We start from the raw sequence: 21339 nt of genomic DNA, 5'->3' as shown, positions 1-21339 counted from the left end.
TACTTCTATAACTATTTTTCCAGTTTTATTTTTAGAGGAAAAATGTTTCCTTTAAAAGACTGATTAAAATTTAAAGGCTCCTAAGTATGTACCCCAAAACATATTGTTTGGAGTAGATGCATTTATATCCACAGAAAATTACTATTTTTCTAATTAGTCTTTCTGATATGTTTTATTATACTACTGTACATTTTCCTTTATTTTGTTTCCATTAATTTTTTACCCAATTTGAGACTGAAAATTTTAATTTTCAGTACTAACACCAAGGAACCCCATACCCTTACTGTCACTCCTTAGCACATCTATTTAAGACTCTGGACTCATCCATGACTCCATTGAAAAGAAAATAAGATGGTAATATAACTGCTAATTGAGTGAGAAACTACACATCTGTGTAAAAAGAAACCAAAAGGAAAATTCTTACCTTGGGTAAAACTATTAATTGTCTTCGGTTTCCCTACTCCTTCCATAAATACTGGGTAAAGACTGAACTGATACTTCTCAATGGGGATAAAATGATCTGAGGAGAAAAATATATTAAAGGGTCATTCCTATTGAATTAATATTAACATGTGAAACATATATAAAAAAAATTTTAGGTGACTCTCCTATCTTTCCAAACATAGAAATAAGTTATTTATGGATTGAAACTGATGATGAAGAGAGTTTCAAAAACAACCTAAGCAATCCAAATTCTCCAACTAATAACAATAATTTTCAAATAATTTTTGAAAATATTACCCAGAGACAGGATATTCCAATTATCAAAGGCATGATCCAATGATACCCAGTTTGATCAAGCTCACAGTGTATGTTACATCCACTTTCCCTTTCCAGGACAATATGCCCTACCTTCCTTCCCATATCCCCAAAGCTAGCAATATTCCCCTTTCATAAGCATTTAGCTTACTTATTTTCCCCCATTCAAGGCAGCTAAGAGACTGAGTCTTATGAAATACAAAGAAGTGGAGGTGGGGGCCAGGAGTCCCCTTGCTTATCCAGGAGTCCCCCTGTCAGGGGGACAACCATCTGTATAGCAAAGTTCGAAACGAATCAATCAGTGATGTATCATTTTTACAAATGTTAATAATATATAAATATTCCACGAGGGATAAATCTCTTTGAAGCCTAAATTATTTATTTCCATGGTTTAAAAAAAAGCACAGAGACTAACCGTCTGGACAACAGTAGTAATGAACTGAATCTAGTTCTCTAACAATCATTTCTATTTGCCCTGATGCTAAATTCTAGGGTCTTTGGAATGAAATAGAAGTAAAAGTCTCTGGAGTGATATTGTATAATAGGGTCATAGTAATCGTTAGGTGCCCTACTAAAATCTTACTCAGACTTGGAGATACTGTATTGTGCACGTTTACTTCATATTTTAATCACTTCCTGGGGCAACCAGTCTACTTTGGGGAGTTTATGCTGCCTACATCACTAAGTCCTAAATTTGTATACCTTTAGCCTGGCATTCCCACTCACTGTTATTGGCAATTATAAGTTGGTACACAGATTTGGGAAAACAATTTAGTGGTAGATATCAAAAGCCATTAAAAAATAGCCTAGAAAAAAAAGTAAAGCTGGAAGCAACAAAAATGTTCTCAAATAAAAGGTTTAAATAGACTTAGGAATAAAATGCTATATGATCATTAAAAATAATGGTTAAAAGGATTGGGGAGAAAATAGAAATATGTTTGTGGTATATCAAATGAACAAATTAGAAGAAAAGTGATAGATGATATGATTACAACTGTGTAAAATATTTTAAAAGGATCAAATGAGGGCAGCCCACGTGGCTTAGTGGTTTAGCACAGCCTTCAACTCAGGGCATGATCCTGGAGACCTGGGATCGAGTTCCATGTCGGGCTCCCTGCATGGAGCCTGCTTCTCCCTCTGCCTGTGTCTCTGCCTCTCTCTCTCTCTCTCTCTCTCTCTCTCTGTGTGTGTGTCTCATGATAAATAAATATAATTTTTTTTAAAAAAGGATCAAATGAAACAGAATTGAATGTTTATTATAAAGTGATAGGGGCAGCCCCGGTGGCACAGCGGTTTAGCGCCGCCTGCAGCCCAGGGTGTGATCCTGGAGATCCGGGATCGAGTCCCACATCAGGCTCCCTGCATGGAGCCTGCTTCTCTCTCTGCCTGTGTCTCTGCCTCTCTCTCTCTCTGTGTGTGTGTTTCTAATAAATAAATAAATAAATAAATAAATAAATAAATAAATAAATAAATAAATCTTTTTTTAAAAAAGTGATAGAATTATATGTGGTAAGATGGTACTATCATCTATATTTTTGAAGTTTTCATTAACTGGCTATCTTACTTAAATTAATAATCACGCTCATGCTAATCCATAAGAGAAACTTATTAAAGCACAGCAAACTTACCGTGGATATAATACTTTTTCACAGATGGAGGGATCCTAAGCCATTTGATTTCACTGTCTTCATTAAGAATTTTCCACTCAGTAATAAAATACGTCAGATAGTAGTCACTGGGTGTTAGCGTCCAGGAAAGAAGCACACAAGTGCTGTTTAAAGGATATGCACTGAGTGACTGCACAGTATTTACTGAGGGGAAAAGAAGGAAATTTGTTTTTAAATTCAAAATTAATTTTAAAAAATCTAATACATTTGAGGCGCATATATCTATTGGAGAAAGGGTAAAGGAAGAGAAAGCTAAGATCTACATCAGTAAATACAATGCAATTATTTTTATACTACAGAGTCACATATGCAGAAAGATGTGGGAACATATGCCATGGAGGAAAAACCAAAATGGGATTTTTTTGGATAGAGGCAAGAAAGTTGCTCTCCACTGGAATACTGCACAAGCCTATTCACCCTCTACTTCCTTCCAAACTCTTCTTTCCTGCTAAGAGAGTTGAGCTTTCAAACAAATCTGATTATTTAACACCCTCCACAGAGTCCCATGTAAAAGCCTCCACTGGATCTCCACATGTGAGGATAAACTGCCTATCATGTCTGGGCCAAGCCTCAGGCTACCTCCCAGCCTTTCGGGATTTTCTGCTGGTTTCTGAATGGTTTCTGAATGCTGAGACTGTTACACTTTTTCTCACATTGGAATTCCCACCACCTAACACAGTGCAGCAGTCAATAAATATTTCTAAAACATACTAGTTGAAAATATTTTAAATGTAAAACATTGCACAAGTGCTATGGAACTTACAAGAAGCTTATGACATATGTACAAAAGTAATCATAATGTAAGGCAAGATATAAAATACCTTAAGAAAGGTAGGAAGCACCTTGATTTAGGACATATCTCATTAAAGCAATAAGCAAAGACTTCATGGAAGAGATTAGTAGAGGTACAGAAGATTTGAATTTTTCATTACAAAATTACACTCTGAATATGTAATCCAGATTAGAAACTCCTACTAAAGGTAGTTCTCAATTCTCTAGTTAATCAAATATAACAAAATTAATGAAAGAAGGTTCACCACTCTTATTAAATGAAGTACAGGTTAATTTTCAAGTCTGAGCAATTACTTATATCCATATAATATATAATACTATTACATATATGTAATAAATATAACCCACACATGTCCATGTACTTATTTATACATATATATACACACAGAGAGAGACAAGGGAAGAGATTGATTTACATACATTTTCCATTGATCTAAAAGGTTTAAGTATCAGATTTGCTAGAATATTCTTATTTATCATAATACTATTTCAACATGGTTCTATCACATGAAGACTCAAGGACCATATTACATCATCAGAGTACAATCTGCATTGCTATTTTTCAGAAAAGAAGAGTCTCTCAGATTCAGAGAATTGCAGGTTTCTTGGAGATCATTTAGAATGGGAGGATTATGTAAAGATTAAATACTAAAAGGGGCATAGGTTTACTACCCTGCATCCTTTCTTACCTTTGCTCATAGGCCATGAGAATGTTAAATTAAAATTCACAGAAGAAGCACCAATTGAATTGACAGCCAGAACTGTAACAGAATGTGCTTGCTCTGTCCACAGGAAAGTGAATTTAGTGTGATTTCCCACATCTTCTGACCATGTTCCATTGCGGGAAGTATGATGTTTTACCACATATTTTCTCACACTGCACAATGAGTCATTTTTCATCAGAGGCTGTAGTAAACATAAAAATTGATTAGTTTAAGGGCTCCAGTGCTTTTTATACCAACCAAGCTCATGAATTCTTCTTATACATTCCCCACTGGGAGGCAGGGTCAGACCAGGACAAGCCCTGTCTAGTTCAAGGCTGAGGGATGGGATGGTGAGGTAGGATAGGATCCCTCTCTGACCACTGATGCAATAAAGGCATCTGGGTGGGTATGGAACACAGGAGATTTATTTTCTTCCTTTTATTTTTTTCCCTTAAGTCTCAGAGAATAAATCATTTAAAGATAATTAAGTATGGATACAATTAGGACACTTTCATGCCAAGAAGTTTCACACTAATTTTAGAGAAAAGAGAGAACAACAAGGAGTCAAGAGTTTCCTCATCGAAAAAGCAAACAAGGAATAACACTCTAGTTCTATAAACAAGAAAGAGCTGAAAAGATGTTCATCATCATTTATGTTAATCCCAGTAAGATTTATCATTTGTTTTCTTCTAATCTGTTGCTAATTCAAGTTGCAGAAGCTATCAGAATTGTGTATATTGATCGCACCCCAGAATTTCTGTCCCATAGTTTAAAAAAATCATACCAGATCACTGATGATTCCAGTTTAAAATATATGCCTAGTCCAATTCTGCTCTTCCAATCTACAGAGTATTAACAATATGCCCCACTTGCCACATTACCATCACCTGTTTCAAATAAGATTAAGGGCTTTCAGTCCCTTATAAACCTACAGAAAATGACTCTCTACAATAAACTGGAACAGTGCCTCTCAATATATTTTTTTGTCACCAAGAATCTTCTAAGTCAAAAATAATAACAACAACAACAAAAATACAAACACATATACGTGTATCCCTGCAGGGTGTGGAACAATCTGGGTAGGTGAGGAGTAAGATTTGAGTAAGCATAATCCAGTCCAGCCCTATATCAGGAAACTGAGGCTGAAGAGTCTAAGTGACTTTTACAAAATAATGCTGACTGAGCTCTAATATGTTCAGCTGAGAACAGAATGAAGTTCCCTCCCTCTGTGCCTGGGCCCTCTCCTCATAGCTCTCTGCAATCATATCTCACAACGAAAACAAAATGTGGGGCTGCAGAGCCTAAAAATGACAGGATTCCGAACAACAAAGTAAATCTTTTATGAGTATAAAAATTAAATTTTTTTTTATAAAAATTAAATTTAAGAATAATATAAAAAGTAGGAATACCTTCCAAAGTAAAGTAACATTTCTCTCTTTTCGGGAGGTATCTTCATCAATCATTCTCCAAAATTCAGGTCCTCTGGTAGGAACTGCAAAACAACAAGCAGCCTAGGTTGTATACATGTTTTCGGAAGGAACCTTTTTTAGTCATATTTGAAACACACCCTTGTGCATTTTTTTTTAATTTTTATTTATTTATGATAGTCACAGAGAGAGGGGCAGAGACATAGGCAGAGGGAGAAGCAGGCTCTATGCAGGGAGCCCGACGTGGGATTCGATCCCGGGTCTCCAGGATCGCGCCCTGGGCCAAAGGCAGGCGCCAAACCGCTGCGCCACCCAGGGATCCCACCCTTGTGCATTTTTAAGACACATTTACAGAATCTCTACAGACCTTTTATATCCATGATGACTGTGTAGGCTGGACTACTCCAATTACTCCAATATCCCAGCCCATCCAGCCTCTTACAGCGCACCTGAACAGCATAGACTGCACACAGCTCTGGCACCGGGACACTGGCAGATTTCGATTTTGCATCATACACCTCATACATCTGTAAAGTAAGGCCAAACATTAGACTAATCATTACTATCACCTACGTAGCTAACAGGTCCTGAACTGCATTCTACGTACAACCTTAATACTATGCCAAAACTCAGAAAGAACTGATTTTGTGTTTTCTGGCTTGAGAGATATTTGTAGTAGGCTTGGATTATGAGTTTCTTCAAGTTAAGGATTGTCTTAGTCATCTTGTTTCCTTTTCAGGACAAGATCTGGACTGGCCTACAGGCAGCCTCACTCTCCAGTCACTCTTAACTCTGCTACTAATCTCTGTCCACTAATCCTCTAGCCACAAAAACTCACAGTAATTTTAACCTAGTGGTTACATAGTGGTATCTCTGATATTTAGTCTCCTCAATAAGCTGGTAAGCTGTCACATTCCTTTCAGCTAAAATCTTTATTACCTAATGACATAGTTAGGATTCCTGATATTTCTGGATCTTCACAGACTGCCATCTAAAAACTGATGTGGCCAGTCATCATAGCACGCTTACCACTATAGACGTGATTTGGGTTGTTTGATTAAAGCAGCTTCTTCCAAAAAAGTATCTCATTGAACATGCATGTACTAAAGAATATTATTAGATGTTAAAGGAAAAAGGGTTCCTTAGTAAAATGAAATTGTGAAACACAGGATGAAACAAAAGTCACAAATAAATTCACAAATGCTTCTTTAATGCAGGACCTCTCTGAACCTTTAATATGTAACATAATGTGATTCTGTACTAGGAACACTTAGGGATGCCGGGTTTCCTAAGTTGATTCAGCCATGCAATCTTTTGTCAAGGAATACTTTATGGGATCACACTCACTTTGGGAAATGATGGATTGCAGGAAATGTCATTCCTTAGAAGAGTTAGACCCTAAAGCAATCTATTTAACAAAAATGGTTACAGAATACAGGAAGATGTACTTTTATGTCAATAAAATAAATCTTATGCAATACAGTTATTAAAATAGTTGTAAGAAATAACATTTAGTGAGGCAAGCTGAAGACATTTCTAGGTAAAAGGTACCTTCCACTGTACTTCTTTTCCATTTAAGCCGTAGCGAATCTGGAACTTAAGATTATTCTCTGGAAAGACTGGCTTTTCCCAAGATATTTTCAATAATCCAATTTTTACAGTAATTTCTGCTTTCACACTGGATGGAGGCAGCGGTTTCACTAGAAATTTTAAAAATAGTATAATGTAACAGAAATTTAAACAGTGACAATATCTTTAAAATGTCACTATGATGTTAGAACTTTGATACTCAACATTTATTTATTTACTTACTTACTTTTTAAAAGATTTTATTTTATTTATTTGACAAAGAGAGTGTGTGCACACAAGCAGGGGGAGTGGCAGGTAGAGAGAGAGGGAGAAGCAGGACCCTGGGATCACAACCTGAGCTGAAGGCAGATGCTTAACCAACTGAGCCACTCAGGTACCCTTATACTCAGTATTTGTAAAGCAATATCTCTTTCTCAAAGCTTTCTCATTCATTATCTCACTTGATCTCCTATAATTTTATGTGACACATAAAAAAGGATTATCTCTATTTTGCAAATAGATTGATAAAAAAAATCAATACATTGACCATGTCACTCTGCAAGTAACAGAAACTGAGCCATTAGTTCTGCATGCAAAAGATTCCATACTGAACATCTAAGTATCGATAGCATACTCTGTTCTACATAGAGCTTTAATAAAAGGAAAAATATAACACACATTGCATTCATTTCCACATGTGCGAATTTCAAACAGTTCTATTATTAAGTATTTCTAGGCCATGGTCGAGATAGTCTTATAGAGTAAAGCCCTGGTTCTCTATCATCTAAGGAAAAGAGGCTTTTGAAGGACAGAGATAGAGGCAAAGATGATCAGAAGGGCAAGAGCTTTCAAAAAAAATTAAAAAGTAAAAGACAATAAGCAAACTCAAAAAAAAAAAAATAAGCAAACTCAACGTATTTGGGAACTAAATGTCCCAAAGTCCCAGAGTACACTAGTGTGAACTCTGAAGCTCTGGACTTCATCAATAATACCTTAGACTGTTGATAACCAAAACCCCTAAACTTTCTCATTACTATAAGAGTTCTCATACTTATTCAATTCTTCACATATGAAGAAGACATTCTTCACCAACAGTAAGATGACACGCATTTTGTCTCCTGGAAAGATAATTTCTCCTCAGAAAAACTATGTATGTTTGAGAGACACTAAGATTGTACTCAACTGAATCATACAGATGTCATATGGATATAATCCATGAATATCTAGTTTATGGAAAGGATGCTTAAAGTACAAGAGTTTGCATGATCCCCACAACACACACACTGGGAAGGTAGGAGGAGCTTTTCACGTTTTATGGGTGATAAAATAGTCACAGAGCACTTACATACATGTCTAGCCCCTGTTCACAAAGTAGTAACAGATTGAGCTGGCATTTGAATCTCCACATTGTTTTCTAGTACTAAGTAGTTAATAGAATCGAACTCCTTATTGTAGTACTGAAAAGAATAACATTGAAGGTTTGGATAGCAGATAGAACTGAATCCATGTTGCATTTGTCACATCTTACATGTGAGATTACATCTGTGCATATTTGTGGAGTAGAGAGTAGTAGAAGGGTTTTCTGCTGTCCCAAGATGTTCAGTTCCAGAGAAGTATTGCTTACACTAAAATCACTTTAAATGTAATCAAACTAAATAGCATGGGGGGGGGGGAGCGATGTGGAAAATCAATTAATTGGGACTCTATAGTGATTTTTAAAACCGTAACAATTATGATTTTAGGCTATATTTAACAAAATATAAGTTTTAATTCAGATGTATACTAACTATTTGAAAATATAATGAATCAAATATTGATTTCTGGCTTAATTTCTCAACAAAACAGTATATAGCACCAAAAGATATTCTTTTACCTCTGTTGTATAATCATAAATGGGTCATTTCTCAAAGATTTCTCAGCAATATTGGAAGAATATATTATTTACTTCAAGAGCTCTTAACTTTGAAATTAACATATCTTTTTAAAAGAGTAAAGTATCATGATGGATATCATCATCCTTGATCTATTTTCTCTTCTTCAGACTTTAGTTATTTTGAATCCTTCTGCATCCTACATAACCTCACAAATTAAACCCTTGGGTTTACTACTCAGATTACAAAATCCATCACAATACCCAAATTAAATTTTTAAATTGAAAACACCAAATGTTTTCACAAGTATATTAAGAGAAAAACAAAGCACTGCATTACTTAGAATAATATTACTGCTAAATTTTATTCCTAATGATCAATATAACTCACCAGATTATATGCTGAAAATATTCCTATGGCAATAATATTGTGCTATATGTAACTTAAAATAAAATAAAAATGACATAACTTTGTAAGATTGCTTGTCTTCTCAATTCCACTGTAAACATGAAAAAAATGTTTAAATATTGTGTAATCAAAAAATGGTAAAACACAACAGTTTCCATGAGTTAACTTGAATCCAAATCTGCTAGTAAAAATGAAGACACACAACACAGTTTGACATACCCACGGAATCAGGAACCACACACGTTGGTGAAGAGTCAAGTGAACCCAAAGAGTGATTGATTTTAATCCACATTGTATAGCCGGATAATAGAAAGATTGGCTGAAATATGCATTCATAAAAACCATCCCTCCGCAAATGGCAATCTTTGGGTTCAGATATGGGATGAATAGATGGAACATCAGAACAGTAAAGGCTGCTCCTTAAAAGATATGAGAACAGTCAGTTAATATACAACATTGATGAAAGCAGTAAGATATTTGAGAATACCATAGTGTCTGTTCCATCTAAAATAAATGTTCTTATTGGAAAGGCATTTTTGGATTCCCAGCTATATCACAATTTTATATCTGTCCCTAAAAATAGACAATAAACCTTTAAATATTTTATTGTACTAAGTGGAAATGCAAATAAAATAAATGGCATTGCTCTAACAAGGAGATAAGGATCCAATTAGAGGTAGATCCTACAACACTTTGAAAGTTAAGCTAACATTATGCATAAGTGATGCCATTTTAAATGTATAGATCACAAGTATTACTGGGAACATTACCAATTGGTGTCCCCTTTGTTGGGAAAAAAGATAAATCCCTTACTCTTTAAATAGGAATTAAATTCCACCACAAATTGAAGACATAATTGATAGTAAAATATAGATTAATTGATAATGTCCTAATATTTTCTAGTTCAAAGCAATATGATGAAAATAATACCAATTCTTGATTCATATCTGAATCATATGGTTAGATATATAACACATTTTCTCAGAGAAGAAAATTAAGAAAGTAATTTTTATAACTGTCCTGATCCACACTCCACCCCAGAACATACAAAGCATTTCTCTTTTTCTTTGAAGTAGCCCTGCTGCCACTATTTGCTCTGAATATGGCATTTAAATGGTTAAAATTGCAGTTACTGTTTCCATAAATGCTGTAAGGAGGTTACAAGAAAATGAAAAATGTATATTCTTCTGTTTCTCGTTTTCCATTTTTTGTGACATTTTCCCTGCTCATCTCCTCAAAATTACAATCATTGGGGTGTGTGCATGAATGAGTGCTGGGGGGTGGGGGGAAGAGAAGAGAATAAGGCTCGAAGAGTCCTCTGAGGGTAAGAAGAATCGTGACCATGTACCGAAGCACAGTTAATACTCCACTTGGAACGCAAAGGTTAGTGTCTTTGTCATCATGACAGCAACAGCCATTTATTGAAAATTTACCTGTAGAAATTCTATCAATTATAATTAAATGAAATATATCATTAATTCTTGCAGAAATCCTGTAAGTTCTATTATTCTCTCCAGGTTACAGACAAGGAAATCTAAGCTTAAAGAGGTTAAAACACCCGCCCGAGTTACATGCAGGGGCCTCTGTAGTTCTTCTGTAAATGTTAGCAAGATAAATGATGCACAGAGCTTATGTGATGGTCATCCACAAACACCTTTTTTAATGTGAAAAATGTCATGGAAAGAAAGTAAAGACAGATTATAAAAGTAAAATGGCATCCCATAAATATTCTATTGATTTTAAAATACTCATATCAGGTAGGATGAAGTTAGCTATTACTCCCATGTAAGAAATGTAGAAATGGCCCCAGTTTTTCTAATGCTACATAAGAAAAGACTGGTCACTTTAGGAATAGAATTCAGACTGCAGTATTTGAGGAAGGGGATTTGTTTTTCAAGTAGAAAACTTAGATTTTAAAAATAAATGAGGACAAGTGATACAAACTGGAAGACCCCCAATACAAACACAATTTAAGACAGGGTGTTTGAGAACAGTACACATAATTGAAAACCACTATGAGAGATTATAAAAATAAAAATGTATCTACTGTCTCCTAATCAAGAGTGCTATTATTTCAGATGATACTATAGGAAGATGATGCCTTGAATTCTTTTCAAAACAGAGAAGGGTAAAAATAAACAAGCACAAATTACTTTTTATTATAACACTTTACTCCTTAATGTTTCTTTCTTAATCTTTTTTTACTTCTAAAAGTATTGATATTATCTCTCACAATCTTTGCACTACTACCTCTGGCTTTTTTCCAAAATATTAATCTTTAGCAAATGACATTGGACTTCTACAATCATTGCTATTCTCCTCTGGTCAACTCTCTAAGTCAAATTAAAATGTACAGAAGCCAGTTTTTCCTGGATTTCATTCTGTAGTTAAAATGCAATTATGGGACATTAATCAATTATCAGAAAAAAATAATTTGAGGTAAAAAACTACACTTTTTACCTCAATGTGGATTTTTTCAAAAGCCACCAATTTATTTAATCCCTCAAATGTTTTCCAATCAAGTAGATTCCATCTTTCTCTTTCAGGAAGAACATCTACTAGAGGACTGTTATGATGATATTTCTACAGAAAGTCTTATCTCACCATAGCCACAGAAAAAGAAAACAGCAAAAACAATACATACCTATGATACCTCAACTGCAAAGTACTTCCCTCGAGTGATTGGATTGCATTGGTTGACCATCTGCAAGTCATTTTAGTTAAGTACCCATCAGTTTCACATGATATATTGATATTGACATCTATTTAAAACACATTAAAATATTAATACAAAGCAAAAACATCAAACAATTTTTAATGAAAATCACATTTCCTTACATTATCAATGGGACTCTAACATAGGGCCTATCATAACAATTTGCTTGTGGAAGAAAATGAAGAGAAGTTCAGTATTCTTACCAATCACGTATAATTCAGCATAGCGATGGTGGCATTCCTGCTCCTTGCAGCAGTACACTGCATCATAGGTGAACTTCCCTCGAGGCTTGGTAGCATTCAGATTTGGAAAAGTAACTTTGCTAACACGGTCACCCACCATGTTATACTGGCTTTGAGGAATTTTCTCAGCTAAATTCAGCCACCAAACAATCTTTTTTGAGGAAACAATCTTGTTTTCACTTTTATAAATGCAGTGAAAAGAAACATTAGACCCGACACTTGTCAGAATTTTAGGTGGAAAGTATATGACATCTGCAGTATGAGAAGAAAGGGAAAATATCAGAGGAAGACCAAAAACATCCCATCATCCCATTAGGAATTTACGCTATGTGAAAAGATTCATAATGCATTCAAGATCACACTGCCAAAAATAAAATGAGTGTACCAAGAGACTGTGTAACTGTAATTGCCTGGTTATGGAATTGCAGGCACTCCTATTCCCAAAGGACTTGAACATCAAAAATATCTTCAGTATTTTCTAAACATACAGACTTATTATAAAATATCTTTTAATGCATAACTGTCACTTGCTAATTGATAGGCAGAAAATTCATTCAAATAAATATAATTTAATTCCACTATGACACGTTTTCCATCATCTGCATTAAGAATCAGTGAAATTTAGGGCAAGTTCTTGAATCAAATCACTATAAGGCAAAAACCTGAAGAATAAATGGTGGTTGATATTGTTTCATTTGGATATATGAAAATTTCAAATAAACAGGTAGAGTAGAGAAATAGCCTTAAATAAGAAAACCAGTTAGGGATATGTAAAATCAATGCTGTACCAAAGCACCAAAACAGGAAACACTGTAAATACTGATCTGTAATATCTTAAGTTAGTTAACACCAATATGCTGTGGTTAAGGACAAAGAGAACCAATATTTTTCTAAAATATTATTTTTAAGGCCTCTATACTATTCCATACTACTTTTTCCAGCCCCCTATTGTTGGAAACATAGCTTGCCTATAGTTTTAGTTTAGAAACAGAATAGAAGGTAATGATTGTTTACACAGAAGAAATTATTTCTGCTACAATGCATTATAAAAACAGTATATTTCAGTTGTAAAATTTAAGGTAGGCCATTTTCTGATGAAAGAATATGAGTATCTGTTTTCATTTATATCGTCTGGATTGCCCCCAAAACAAAAACAAAAAATTTCATTGGTTCTTATTATTTAAGTTTTTTTATAATAACAGTCTTTATATTTACAACCTATACAAAACATTTGTACTTTGAATGTCTATAGTCAAGCATAAACAGGAAAAATTTTAGTAGCATGAAGTCACTGGCAGAAGCCAGTCCATTAGATTTTTAATCCTAGCCTAGGGTGGCACTCAGGCTTCACTGGGACAATGCTTACTACACACATACCTAGCACAGATCTGAAAGATCATTAACCTACCTTCAATATGCTACACATCTCACTACTGAACTGCTTCAAAAGTCTAAGAGTAATTTTTATCTATTTTTTTTATTTTTTAAAGAGTTTATCTCAGAGAGAGAGAGAGAGAGAGAGCAGGTACATGAGTCGGGGGTCAGGGGGTGGTAGCAGAGGGAAAGGGAGGAGCAGGCTCCTTGCCAAGCAGGGAGTCTAACACGGGGCTTGATCCCAGGACTCAGCGATCATGACCCGAGCTGAAGGCAGACGCTCAACTGACTGAGCCATTCAACCATCCCTAATTTATTTTTTTTAAGAGTATAAATAAGATTTCAAAAGTTAAGCTGAATCTTTTAAAGATACTAAAAAAGGCATTTCACTTCAAAATTGAATGCCTAAGTAAGGCTTAATTGAGAAATACAGTTAAAGTCATAGTATTTGGCATGATTAAATACTAAAATATTAGCTTAAAAAGAAGAAAAACAAGTTATTAAAAACTTGATTTTGTAAAATCTACATTGAATATATAGGAATCGGTAGGAAGTAAATGTTAAATATTTGATTTTCAAAATAGTATAAATGTATATTTTATTCTCATGTGAGATACTATACAATATTTCATTTATAAAATAAGAATTTTCTTCTCATGACTAAGAAATACTTTTGCAGAATCTACACTAAGAATTTCATTAAAAGAAATTCTATTGATATTAGTGAGTTACTTACATGAACATAAATCATGTGTCAAAACATTTTAAAGTTATTTTAAAATGTGTTTATTGGGACGCTTGGGTAGCTCAGTGGCTGAGCATCTGCATGATCCTTGGGTCCTGGGATGGAGTCCTGAATCAGGCTCCCCGTAGGGAGCCTGCTTCTCCCTCTGCCTGTGTCTGTGCCTCTCTTTGTGTGTCTCTCATGAATAAATAAATAAAATCTTTAAAATGTGTTTATTATAGTGCCAGAAAATAGATTTTTAAATTTTCAAAGCAGTTTTCCTATTTTTCTTCAAGGGGAAAATATTTTCCCTAATGCATTACCAGCAATGTCTAGAACGAAATGTTGAAATTGTTTCTCCTCTCCTTTGGCAGCACAAGAATACAATTAAGAAACGTATTACAAGAAGTCAGCACTTCTAAACTTATTTTCAGCATGCAGCATAACTAAAGTACAATATTCTTGGACTTCTTAAGTTCCGGTAAGGTCCTGGATTTTCTTCAGAGTCCAAGATCTCCCAACAGCTAAACAAAGAATCTAGCCAATTCATTTTCAAAAAATCCATAGGATTGCCTTGATTAAAAACTGTCAATGCTTCATTAATTGTGCACTTGGTAGAGAAAGCTTTGATAAATCAATGAATAAAAAGTAGTAGCTATAAAGGTACTGATAATTAGCATCTGTTTGCTCTGGCAGCGATACATCAGACAACCTCTATTCAAAACAAAAAGCAAAAAATAAAAAAATCAGTAACATCCAAATGTTCGGAAATGAATAAAGTAGGTATGCTAATTCATTCTAAATAAGTTAGTGCCTCAACCTTAGACTGTTTCTGTTAGGTGGAGGCCATTGTAGGACCCATCCGTTGATAACAGAGGATAATCCAACAATATTAAATACCTAGATTTAAGAGAGAAGGATCCAAAAAGAAGTCCAAAAGAATAGGAAGCTCCCAAGTTTGGAGAAAGATACTTCACTGGTGCACACCATCCAAGAACAAGCCTCCAGTGCAGTGAGTGCTGGAAGTATCGGAACTGCTCTAAAGGCAACTCAGCAAACCTAAGACCTGAAAAACCCAAGCAACACTGAAACCTCATTTATCAGGAATCATGAAGGAAATGAGGTGTTCCACTGAAATGCTCTATGTAATTAAGCTTACTGCTTATTAGTTCCCAGGATCAATTTTTAGTGACACCAGAAAATGCGCCTACATATACATCGTGTACCTCATCACTGTATTAGTGCGTACAAACATGAACGCTGGAATGAGACTGCCAGCTCTAGACTTTTACAATTTATTTAACCTCTCTAAATCTTGATTTCTTTGTTTATAAAAAGGAAATATTAGTACCTATCTCACAGGGGATAGAGAGGATAAAATGTTAATATACGTAAAGTACTTAGAGCAGTGTTTGAAGCACAGGAAGCACCCCATAACTATCTTTATTGTTATTATTAGTATTATTATTCAGTAGGGAAGTATGAATCTAGTTATACCTTTTACCTGTGATTCAGTACCCACGTATTACATTATTAGATTCTTTTAGAATTTCCCTCTTCTTTAGTCAGGGTAGGTTTTCTAATCTAATTAAGAAGTAAAATTAAAAAAAAAAAAGAGAAGTAAAATAAAGAAGAAAGCCATCTTCCTGTGAAAGAGAAATATTTCACCAGATGGTACGTAAAGGCAGAAAGCCACAGGCCACTCAGAGTGGGAGTCAGGGTTACTTCCCTCCTCTGCCATCCACTTTACCCCATCCCACTATAAAAAGCCTCCATTGGGCATTCTTTAAAATTTGATGTTGTAATTCATTCCTCTTTACATAATTCACAGCTGCTCATTAAGACCAATTAATCAACAATAAATCACTGAAGGTAGAAAAGGTAACCTTCCTTAGAAAAATTCCAGAAGCTGAGGTGTCAGCACACACATTGTGATGTTCAATAATTATCTGAGGAATCGTGATGAGAAATCCATGTCTTCTAAATCCATTGACACAAGGTTCTTGACTTCCCTGGTGAGAACCAATCCTTCTTATTGCCTAGTACTTTGTTAACTCTTCTGACAAGCTTGCTCATACAATTAGTTATGTATCATGTCAACCTCTCACCTTCATTAGATACTGAGATTTTGAGTATTGAGATTATGGATTTATAAACTATGATTGCAGATACTATTTATTGAGTGATTACGAAGGATTAGGCACTGCAGTGAGCACAGTTGGTACAAGGATTCATTCTATCCCTATAAGAATGTTCCTATTTTGCAATTGGGAAAATTGAGGCAAGGCATAGAAAGGTTAAGAAACTTTTCAAATAAGTGGTGGGGCCTGAAGTTCTATAATATTTTGTCAGACTCCAAGTCAGTGCTCTTAAACCACTAATGCTACTGATTCTTTGACTAATCAATTTTTTTAAAGATTTTATATATTCATTTGACAGAGAGATAGAGGTAGAGAGCACAACTGAGAGGAATGGCAAAGGGAGAGATAGAAGCAGGCTCCCCACTGACCAAGAAGCCAGATGTGGGTCTCGATCCCAAAATCCTGGGATCATGACCTGAACTCAAGGCAGATGCTTAACTGACTGAGCCACCCAGGCAGCCCTGATCAGTACTTTTTAAATAGTAAGTAAACAATAAACAAATTTATTTCATTAAATATGTTGACTATCTGCTTAGTGATTTACAGGGTACTTGCTGTCTCTACATACCCATAATCAACCTGCATGAATTTCAGTAGGAATAATTTTGCTCTTTTGACAGATCAGACAAGTAGGCAAAGGACCATGAAGTGTCCTCCTAGGGTAACAAGTTAGCATATGACAGGGCTGGACTATTCTTAGGCGGCTGGGCCTCTTTGTAAAACACCACCTCAACTTCATGAGAAAGTATTGAATAAACCACAGTTTCTCTGATGTTAAAGACAACTTGAAAAATATGAAAATTGTAAGTGAAAAGTCTCAAAAGCAAGCATCTGTAGTGAAAAGAATTATTTCATTATGTTATTACTTATATTACATAAATGTAATAATTAAATGAAATTTGAATATTTGAAATTTATGTCAAATAAATAGATCTGATTTTAAATGTAAATAAAGGAAATATTGAGACCAGTAATGTTCTGAATTTGTAAATTTGGAACCTTTCTATTAACCCTATATTTTGAATAGGTAAGAGTAATTCAGCAAGATACACAAACATGGGAACTCTTATACAAGTTTTTCATTCACAAATTAACCTGCCAACATTTAAATAAAATATTAATATTGTGTCCCTCCTTTTGGTTTACTGCCACAAAATTTAAGATGCTTATAATAGGCCAAAGGAAATCAGGAAGCATATTCTCCTCTCAATAGGAGCTACTCTTGGGATCCCTGGGTGGCGCAGCGGTTTAGCGCCTGCCTTTGGCCCAGGGCGTGATCCTGGAGACCCAGGATCGAATCCCACGTCAGGCTCCTGGTGCACGGAGCCTGCTTCTTCCTCTGCCTGTGTCTCTGCCTGTCTCTCTCACTGTGTGCCTATCATAAATAAATAAATAAATAAAAAAAATAGGAGCTACTCTTACAAAACCTACCTTGTGTGATAAAGATAAGAGGGGTGCTCCAGTCACCCCAGATTCCTGGGCCATCCAGTTTCTTGCCTCTCACTTGAACTTCGTATGAAGACCCAGGAAGCACACTGTCTATTAGCAGAGATGTAGCTGAGACAATTTCATTAGCCTGTTAAACATGAAAAATGAAAACATCAGAGCATCAAGTTGACACAGAACCTTTATCAAAATGGAGAACAAGCAGTCCTAAGAAATTTCAAAGAATTAAAGGCTTTAGAATAGTTAGCTGGCCACAGTGGGATTTAACCAAAATCAGTAACCAATAACAAATGTTGGGACACCTGGGGGGCTTAGTGGTTGAGCGTCTGCCTTCGTCTCAGGTCATGATCCCAGGGTCCTGGGATTGAGTCCCTGCATCAGGCTCCCCACAGGGAGCCTGCTTCTTCCTCTGCCTATGTCTCTATTGTCTCTCTCTCTGTTTCATGAATAAAAAAATAAAATCTTAAAAAAAAAAATGTTTGCACCTTTGTCAATAAAATTTTAAGTAGCCCATGAGTGCAAGAAGAAAATCATAATGACAATCAGCAGATATTTTTAACTGAATGATAATGAATATTGACCTTGCAAAATTTGACAGGTATGGCTAAAGTCAATGGGGAGTTTTAAGCCACGGCTAACATCTATATTACACATGTGGTAGAAAATGATGAGCAGGAATGGACTGAGAATTATAAACATTCCTAGAGGAAACTGTCACAGAGGAGGGCATGAATAATTTTAAGAATCTGAACCCAAAGATAAGCTATAATAAATCAAAATACAGATTGAAAACTAGAGGGAAAATATTTAAGAGACCTAATTCTGCATAAAACAACCACTACTAAGAATTGCTTAGCAAATAAATTCTGTTTTCCAGCCTTGTCCTCTGTTTTTTTTTTTTTTCCCTACATGACACTAAGGATTCCTTTTCTGCTCTCTATGAAAATAAAATCTTAAAAAAAAATAGGCCCAGAGCTTAAAAGACAGGTGTTTACTTCCAAATTATATAACAAATGCTATAGTCCATGACCTTCTCCTTTTCCTCTCCTATTCCTTTTTGACTCATCCACTGCTACTCTTGCCCTCACTCACTCTCCCGGCCTCTCCCTTCTCATCCAGCTTAAGGGTCTCTGACTTGCTGTTGTCTCTATTTGGAAACTAATTCCCCCAGATATCTACATCACCAACCTCCTTCAAGTCCTCACTCAAATGTCACCTTCTCAATGAGGTCTTCCTCATCTCCACTTAATATTAAAACCTATAGCACCAGTACCCTCAAACTCCTTTGTCCAGTTAGCTCTACCATCCAGTATATCCTGGTGCAAATAGAACAATTCCAAGCACTTAGTGGGTACTCAATAAATACTGAAAGAATGAGAAAATAATTTCACACACTTTTCATTACAAATGAAAGCACTGCCTGTATATAAATACACTGAACAATAAAAAAAAAAAGTTTGAGGGACACCTGGGTGGCTCAGTTGGTTAAGTGTCTGACTCGTGATTTCAGCTCAGGTCATGATCTCAAGGTCGTGACATCCAGCCCTGCGTCATAGGACAACTCCACACTCAGTGGGGAGTCTGCTTGGATTTTCTTTCTTCCCCTTCCCCTCCCCCCACCCATTTGCTCTCTCTCTCAAATAAATCTTTTTTTTTTTTAAGTTTGAATTGTAAAATAAAAAACCAGAGCTCTGTAAGTGAAAAAAATAACTATTAACTAAAGTTTCTATAACTGGACTTCTGTAGTTATTTAGCTGTGTGTGTAAGGAAGAGGGAACTAGAGGGAGAGGGAGAGACAAAGAAAGATACTAATCTACGTAAACTTCTTTTTGGAAGAGGAACCTTCTCTGGCAATAAATTCTGGGAAGAATTTGTCACAGTCCTCAACATATAACACGCATCCATAGGTAAGAGAGATTGTGCAACATCAAACAATTTTTCTAAAAGGATTTTACCAAAGATGCAGACATGCTGTTCAGGTGTTCATTTCCTATGCTGATCTTAAATGAAAGCCAATGATATAATATTAAATTACAGTTGATTCTGCTCTAGAAGGACCATGTATATTTGGCATGCAACGGGCATTTTCTTTTTTCTTTTTTTTTAAGATTTTATTTATTTATTCATAAGAGACATACAGAGGGAGGCAGAGACATACGCAGAGGGAGAAGCAGGCTACATGCAGAGCCTGCACAACCCCAGGATCACGACCTGAGCTGAAGGTAGATGCTCAACCACTGAGCCACCCAGGTACCCTGCAAAGGGCATTTTCTATGAGACTTAGAAAGCATCTCATCTTTACTTGCTTCTCAACTTTTCATTTTATTTTCTAAAATATACTTACTTTTCTCACATTTGTTGAAGAATTCTCTGAATATCTCACTTGATATTGAAGTTGAAATGGTACTAATGTTGGGCTGGACCAAGAAATCTTTAAATTGCCCGTATCTGTGATCTCCATATGCAAACCTAATGGTGGATCAGGCTTCACTTAAGGAAAAAAAGAACATTTTTAAGTCAAGCAATTTTCATGATAATCATAAAATATAGTCAAAATGAATTTTTAGCATTTCCCATTCTTTCAACTACTTAAAAGGTGACCTTATTCAAAGGCTAATTATACAAGCAAAATATTAGGTCTCCTTGTACCTTTCCATAGCAACCCATGTATACCCATTTCCTCTCTCAAGTGGTAATAAGTATAAATCAGTAATGAGGTTGTTTTGATAAGCATAAATTCCTGCTGTAAAAAATGTCTGCTAACCTTATTTAACCTAGCATTCCCCAAACTTCCAGAATTCCCCCACCATACTCACACACTGATTTAGTGGGTGACAAGAAAGAACAGCATTTTGCAGGACAGTACTTGGAAAATGCATACTTAGTTTGCATGCAAAAATGCATGCAAATATGCATGCAAAATTCAGCAAGTCTATTAACTTTGAAATATAATCTAGACACATCTACTCAAAAAATCCACAGTATGCATATTTTACATGCAATAAACATAGCATTTGCAGGCCCTGGCTTGTCACCAGAAATGTGGATAGAGTTTCTTAGCCTAACAATGTGTTTAACTTGGTAAATGATTTGAGTTCATGTGTATATGCATGTGTTCATATATGAATATTCATTTGTTTATAGGTTGTACGTGTGTGTATATAGTTTTAAACACACATAACCTTTACATTATTTGTAGAAACAATGTAAACCTCTTACAATAAAAGATTAAATAAATAATGGTTTATCCCTATAAGGGAAATCTATGCAACCTTTAAAAATCATATTGGAGAAGAATACCGAAAATGTTTAAGATTTTTAGTTTTAAAAGTTTATTAAACACCATTTATACTTTTAGTTCCTGATTTGTTAAAATTAACAAATAAAAGTATATTTACAAATATATATAAAATAGAAACAAAATGCCAAAATGATAGAAAATAGATGATGCATTTCTCTTTTCTGTGCATCTCTGTTTTTTCAAGATTCTATTTATTTT

At 35.1% G+C, this 21339-nt stretch overlaps 1 protein-coding gene across 6 annotated transcripts in view; it reads right to left on the bottom strand.

Moving 5' to 3' along the window:
- Positions 1-21339, bottom strand: part of LEPR (leptin receptor) — a 93850-nt gene that overhangs the window by 22349 nt on the left and 50162 nt on the right. For all 6 annotated transcript variants that reach the window (XM_072820646.1, XM_072820645.1, XM_072820650.1 and 3 more), the window contains 11 exons: positions 20185-20330; positions 17826-17970; positions 12117-12407; positions 11842-11959; positions 9417-9616; positions 6901-7049; positions 5717-5876; positions 5332-5414; positions 3908-4124; positions 2388-2570; positions 425-520 (listed from right to left, as the gene is read on the bottom strand). In XM_072820646.1, the coding sequence (XP_072676747.1) occupies positions 425-520; positions 2388-2570; positions 3908-4124; positions 5332-5414; positions 5717-5876; positions 6901-7049; positions 9417-9616; positions 11842-11959; positions 12117-12407; positions 17826-17970; positions 20185-20330 (1788 nt within the window). The remainder of the gene's footprint in view (positions 1-424; positions 521-2387; positions 2571-3907; positions 4125-5331; positions 5415-5716; positions 5877-6900; positions 7050-9416; positions 9617-11841; positions 11960-12116; positions 12408-17825; positions 17971-20184; positions 20331-21339) is intronic.

The sequence above is a fragment of the Canis lupus genome, chromosome 3 (assembly GCF_048164855.1).
Source record: "Canis lupus baileyi chromosome 3, mCanLup2.hap1, whole genome shotgun sequence".
NCBI lineage: Eukaryota > Metazoa > Chordata > Mammalia > Carnivora > Canidae > Canis > Canis lupus.
Note: the sequence above shows the minus strand (reverse complement) of the source record. Positions and strands in the feature narration are given on the sequence as shown.